The 6814-nt window shown below is 40.6% G+C and overlaps 1 protein-coding gene across 2 annotated transcripts; it reads left to right on the forward strand.

The window, feature by feature from the left end:
• The first annotated feature begins 356 nt into the window (after window positions 1–356).
• Window positions 357–6690, forward strand: LOC118368731 (perilipin-2-like). 2 transcript variants are annotated; one of them, XM_035753086.2, is made up of 9 exons: window positions 357–461; window positions 795–834; window positions 1257–1452; window positions 2573–2655; window positions 2983–3301; window positions 4558–4742; window positions 4959–5069; window positions 5267–5557; window positions 6303–6690. In XM_035753086.2, exons 2-9 carry the CDS (start codon window positions 805–807, stop codon window positions 6405–6407), a joined length of 1320 nt encoding a protein of 439 aa, XP_035608979.1. In that variant the 5' UTR covers window positions 357–461; window positions 795–804; the 3' UTR covers window positions 6408–6690. The 2 variants fall into 2 exon arrangements, with proteins under 2 accessions (XP_035608979.1, XP_035608978.1); XM_035753085.2 differs by lacking the exon at window positions 6303–6690 and having other exon boundaries at window positions 5267–5995.
• The last annotated feature ends 124 nt before the right edge of the window (window positions 6691–6814 follow it).

Below are 6814 nucleotides of genomic sequence, written 5' to 3' on the forward strand. Positions count from 1 at the left end.
CAGCCTACTTTAAGGGTTATTAAAAGGGAATCTCTGAATGAATGTGGAATAGAATCCAAACAACAGTACATTACGTATTCATATACATGTTATCCCAGTAATCCTACAAAAATAAATATAACATCTATAGGGATATCCACTATAGAGGTTGTTAGTGTAAGAAGCTACCACATGCAATGTGTTAAATGTCTGACATCGTTTATCCTCAACTGATGCAGGACTGTGTCAGGCCATTAAATGTAAATGTAAATTTATCTAGGAAATCCCCTGCCATTTTCCCCCTCGTTACCTTTGCCCTATAATTTTTTGAGGCGGTTACGTCAAGTTATTAGCAATATCTCGCGAGAAGCAGATACTATAAATGGGACGTTGTTAGTTCACAATCAAATCAAACCTGAAACGGAGTAAGTTATTACACTGCTGGGATCATCATCATTCACCAAAATTAACCAACTAACGTGGTAGGTAACCTTGTTCAATTTTATTATTATCATACTTTTGTGTTTATTTGATTTCATGATCAACCAATTTGGTGGATATTTGTCTGAACGCGAGAGTTCCTCTTTCGAATTTGACAGCATACAGTAACGTTTGCTGCTACACTGTATCAATCAATATCACTTTCCCTGATGTTGTTTGTGTAGATAATTGAGTAGACATAATGATGTAGAAATATTAAATCGTATTTTTTCCTTGTGAGTTTATCAAAGCAATGTAGCAGAAAATAACGTTTTTGCGTTGTTGAAAGAAATTAAATGTCCATAACGTCTTAATGTCTTTCTTCTCTTGTTTAGGTTTGCAGACATGGAAGTCGTTGAAGTCGTCAATAACCAGGTATGTCTCTTTTGGGGAGTGAAACGGATCAAAGTAGTGTATGCCAGCTGATAATGAAACAGGACATAAGTGCATATACAGAAAATGATAGGCTACAACTCCTCAGATAGTTGACATTCAATTGGCTTGGTTCTAGGTTTGTCTTTATTTTTGATTGTGTGTTTACGGGTCCAATGTTATGATAAAGGATAGCAAGTTAAAGTTTTATATTACAGTAGCCAACTTTAGTCAGGAGCTGCTAGGCATTGATCCGTTGGACCCCAAGTGGGTTAGGTTGCTCATTTTAAATCTGAAGGAAAATCTATACATTCAGAAGCCTATAGCATACTTAGGGTTTCTACTTGTGTCATTGCTGACATTACTCTTGAGATATTGTAACACGCAGTGTTCTAACATCCATTTTCAACTCAATTTCTCACCAGAATGTGGTTGAGAGGGTGACCAGCCTCCCATTGGTGAGCTCCACCTATGACATGGTGTCCAGTGCCTACTGCACCACCAAGGATAACCACCCCTACCTCAAGTCTATGTGTGAGGTGGCCGAGCAGGGGGTTAGGAACCTCACCAGTGCAGCGCTCACCGGTGGAGCACCCATCATCGGCAAGCTGGAGCCACAAAGTAAGAATCTGTAGCCATCTCCAAATCTATAGCCACCTGGTATATTTTCACTAATGTGGACCTACATATTGAGTTTAATCTATTTGATGAATTTCCTATGTGGTGGTCAAATCTGGAGAGCTGAAAATGGAAAAGCAAGCGCTTTGCCAGAATTGAATGTCTAGTATAAGGCTTTAAACATATGCTTATTACAAAAAATACTGTGATTTTCTAGGTCAGTTTGGTTTCGATTATAAACAAATAGGCAGGGCTTTTCGGTTTCGATAATATTTTTTAAACATTACAGTTACTTTGTAGCTTTTTAATTGCAATTTCAACGCGGGGTGCTGAGAAGCCTATATCGGTCCGATATACACGACTAGTGTACCTTTTTCAAAAACCAAAACTTAACAAATATTTTATTATTTATTATATTTCTCAGCAACCCAATTTAGCTAGGCTATTTGCAGAACTGTCTAACAAAATAATTGTACTGTTTGTTCAAAGATAAGGCATACTATCACGAACTGTCTCTATCTCTTGCGGTGTTTGTATCTAACCTAACGTATTAGGTTTAAAAGTGTATCCATCTATGCCTGAGCCGGACAAAAATGGCGCAATGGATTATGGTTATTGACGTTAATTACCACGTTTCTGCACTGAAATAGGTTGAATATTAGCTTAATGAAAACTACAACTCGTTTTAGCCCAGCGACCCCCATAGTTATTGAGTTTATTTCTCTCGTGAATGATTAGAATTTTCTCTAGTGAAACGGCGCGTTGGGCTCACAAAACCCCCGAAGTACATGGAATTCAAGTAATTGAACCAACATCGGTCAATTAGTTGTTTAATAACCGAAAATCCCGGAAATATTGGTTAATCGCTCAGCATTAGATCGTGGAAAGAAATATTGAGTTACACTTCCTAATTGTGTAAGGACCAGAAAGTCTGTCCAGTCATCTATGAGCTGTTGCTCAACAACATAACCTTTTACCTAGTAATCACATCTTTGGTCTTGTCTTGAACCAGTAACACTTTTTTAGTATTCTTCTGTAGTGCTACAATTTGTGACTCTCCATTCCCAACCTTGAATGTGATACATTTTGCTTATAATGTTATGCCCTCTTTTTCTGCCACCAGTTTCCATGGCCAATGACTTGGCCTGCAAAGGTCTGGATAAGATTGAGAAGACCTTGCCAATCCTGCACCAGCCTTCTGAGCAGGTATATGACTCTCACTCCCCAGTTATTACTTGGTACTGGATGACACAACGCAACACCGCATTTCACAATGAATCAAGCGGATGCCAGTCAGGTTGGCCAACCATAGAGGGAGGAGCAATGACTCATAACCTGTGTGTGTCAAAATCAGTGACGTATCATCTATTTGCACCGGGCTCTCCCTCTGTTATAAGCAAAGTGTCTAGTCAGTCAGTGGTCATCTAAAGGCCAGGACTCACTCATTTGAAAAATTAAGTTCAATCTCAATGTGACTTTCCTGGTTAAATGAAAAACAATTTTTTTCCTCCCTATCCCATTCTTCCTGTCTAGATTGTCGCCAACGCCAAGTATGCAGTGACCGGTGCCAAAGACGTGATGTCCAACACCGTCACAGGGGCCAAGGACAGTGTGTCCCACACCTTGACCAATGCAGTGGACCGGACCAGGGGTGCCGTGCAGGACGGCGTGGAGATGACTCGTGCTGCCGTCCAGGATGGTATGCAGATGACCCGGGCTGCGGTCAGCGGCAGTATGAATACGGTGATGGAGAGCCGTGTGGCCCAGATGGTCAGCAGCGGAATGGACACGGCACTCACCACCTCCGAGAGCCTGGTGGACCAGTACCTGCCTTGCACTGAGGACGAGTTGGGTGAGTGAGAGCTAGGCTTATATAACCTTAACAGTCTCTTACAATGGATTCTCAGTGATGAGTGAATAATTGGACTGGGGCTAGCAACAAAACCAAAGAGCATTACGATTAGTCATTGATACTATTTAGCTATGCTGTTGATCTTCATCAACATTCCAGAGAAAAGGCAGCTTGAGATTCTCAGAAACTAAGATTATTCAGACATGGCCCATTTTTTCTAATGACCAAAAGAGAACATTTCTGGCTGTTTTGGGCTAAATAATTTTGGTTTACAGTACAGTGACGAATAAAGAGGAATAATCCTGTACACAATGTTTCCTACAACACTTCTAAAACATATATGTTGTCAATAAACTCAAGGTTAGGAAGTCAACTACTCATTTACTCATACTACTATGTGTGATTAGATTCACTAAGCTTGCTCACTTAAACCCATGCAATGTTAGCAAACGTTTACATGACATTTACAATGATTACAATAACTTGATATTTTTTTTGACACAAAACACTCAAAGTAATGCTTAAAGGGACAATCAGCAGTTGCTACTGTCACGGCTGTTGTCGGAAGGATGAGACCAAGGCACAGCGTTCTTTGAGTTCCACATAATTTATTAAAGAAGTGAAACTTTTAGAAAAAACAAAACAATAAAGACTACAACCACCAAACAGCTTCATTGTGCAAACTACCTGTACACAAACAAAGAACAAGATCCCACACAGAAGGAGGGAAAGGGCTGCCTAAGTATGATCTCCAATCAGAGACAACGATAGACAGCTGCCTCTGATTGGGAACCACACTCGGCCAGAAACAATAAAGAACATAGAATTAAAGAAACTAGAATGCCCACCCTAGTCACACCCTGGCCTACCCAAAATAGAGAATAAAAGCCTCTCTATGGCCAGGGTGTGACAGCTACATCCATTTTCTGACTTATAAATTAACGATATGCAACCATTGATTCTTGATGAATATAATTTTTAAATGCCTCATGAGCTTAGTTCAACTGTCGTACCCCATCAGAACCCAAAGTATAAGCTTCTACTAATCCAATGTTTGGAAACAACATGTAAACAATCACTGTATAGCCCGAAAACATGGTTAAAACTATAATTTTGATACCATGGATGGCCAGTCCTTGCATCCATAGCTGTCTTTGAATATGAGAGTGGTTACATTTCTCTAGTCCTAATTCCCCTTTATTGTTTCAACTCCTGATTGCCGCTTTAGTGTCATGTTCCTCTTTTCACCTTGACAGAAATCGAGGCTAAAATGGTCGAAGGATTCGACGTGGCGAAGGATGCACCTAGCTACTATGTCCGTCTGGGCTCTCTGTCTACCAAGCTGCGTAAGAGGGCGTACCACAAGGCTCTGGCCCAGGTCAAAGACGCCAAGCAGCGCAGCCAGGAGTCCATCTCACAACTCAGCCACACTGTAGACCTGGTGAGTGTTGACATCAAATGATAGAAGTGGAAATGGAACACTTTCTTCTCCATAGAATGTGTAAATTCTGCAGAAGGAGTAAATGGAAATGATTTTAACTGTCTTTCATGAGATGTAATAAGATCTGATGAGGTTCCCTTGCACTGGATTAATTTAAATTATGTGGGAATGAGATGTTCGTTGTGAAGTCTATCATTTCTTTTTCAACCCTTTTAGATTGAATACGCCAGAAAGAATATTGACGGAGCTAACCAGAAGGTGAAAGGGAAACTGAGCTCCCTGATTGAGTGGAAGTCTAATGAGGAAGCCGATGGCAATGAGGCTGAGGTAATGACCATACTTAAGAGCACTCATCATAGAATACCATTTTAGCCACATCATATTGTACATGGACCATCTCTTGCAGTTTTGCGTCTAAATTGCATATTTAAGTTATTTTATTTGACTACTCCTTGAGGAAAAAGCTACTTCATTTTATGTGAAGATACAGGTGAATTAAATGGTCTTCATCATTTATCCCCCAGAATATAGAGTCAAGGACCCTGGCCATAGCACGCTCCCTCACCCAGCAGCTGCAGACAACATGCCAGGTGCTGGTGTCTGGCCTGCAGGGCCTTCCCCAGAACATCCAGAAGGAGGCGCTGTTCCTCAGCCACTCCGCCTCCCAGGTCTACTCCAGCTTCAGCAAAGCGGCAGCGTTTGGGGACCTGTCGGACGGCGTGCTGGACATCAGCAAGGCCCAGCTGGGCAAGATGAAGGAGTCGCTGGATGGCGTCATGGACTATCTGGTTAACAACACATCCCTCAACTGGCTGGTAGGTCCCTTTTACCCCCGGCTGGCACCACCCCCCACCGCCACATCCTCCCAGTCTCAGAAGACACAAGCCCCCGCAGAGGTGGAGATGAAATCAATGGGATAACTAGCTGCCTATTTAACGACTCTCTATCCCATATTATTCCTCCATCAAATATCCTTAAGTCACACTAATGAGCTTGCATTTATTCAGCATGTTGATGAATAAATGTTGACCAACTGTTTGTGAATGTTGCTCAGTGTGTGCTCAATAATCTAGCTTAATTTCCATATGCCTTTTCTTATGCAGGACATTGCTTTTGATGCTACTGTTGTTTTTGACATCACATTATATCCTGTTGTAACCATAACCTGCCATTATAGTAGATACGTAGATGTTAACACCTTACCTTGTATGCTGCCATCTTTGTACAATTCTAATAAATAAGTTAATATGTCATCTGTGTGTTGTCTTGCTGCCTTGAAAATGACCAACCAGTGTGAAAGCATTTGGGAATGGAATTGGATGTTTTATACATTGTCGAAACCCATCTTCGGGCTTCAGTGAATTCAGTGTCTGTAATACATTGAGATAGCTTGGATATGAAGTTTGTCTGTGAGTGGTTCAACTAACAAAACTGTAGTTGTATGGTTTTCCAGGACTAGGTTTGGCAATGATGTAACCCTCCCCCTGTATCAATACCTAGTAGTCCAAAGGTCATAAAGTAAGGCAGGTTCTTGTGCTTAGTTGCGTTTTCCATTTACAGGTACCAGACTCTACCTTGTCCGACCTCTCTTCAGTTGAGGATGATGAAATATCAGATGAGACCAGCACCAACACACCTCTATCAGCTCCCATTGCCGACCAATAACCTTCAGTGTCAGCTAAATAGCACGTATGTCTGATATAATGGTTAGTTATTGAAAATAGTATTTTCTTTTCAAAATACTTTCAAATACCATTGGTAGACATTGATTCATTTGGCCAGTGTATTTTAAATTTGAAATAGAATATGTAAATACTCATGTATTTCAACTGTCTGTTCTGTTGTGGATTAAACATTTTTGCATTCGCTAAGTGACCGCCTCTCCCACTTACATATCCAATTTTGAATCGGATTCATTATAAAATTCATAATGCGGTCATTTAAGATATAATAAAATAGGTGTTTGTGGATTAATTTACTACTGCTCGATGCCTTTTATGAACATGTTTGATTGGGTTTTAATTTTTGTAGATTTTGCACTCGAAAACATTCAAAAAGTTAAACTACAAGGC

The sequence above is a fragment of the Oncorhynchus keta genome, chromosome 35 (genome assembly GCF_023373465.1).
Source record: "Oncorhynchus keta strain PuntledgeMale-10-30-2019 chromosome 35, Oket_V2, whole genome shotgun sequence".
Classification (NCBI taxonomy): Eukaryota; Metazoa; Chordata; class Actinopteri; order Salmoniformes; family Salmonidae; genus Oncorhynchus; species Oncorhynchus keta.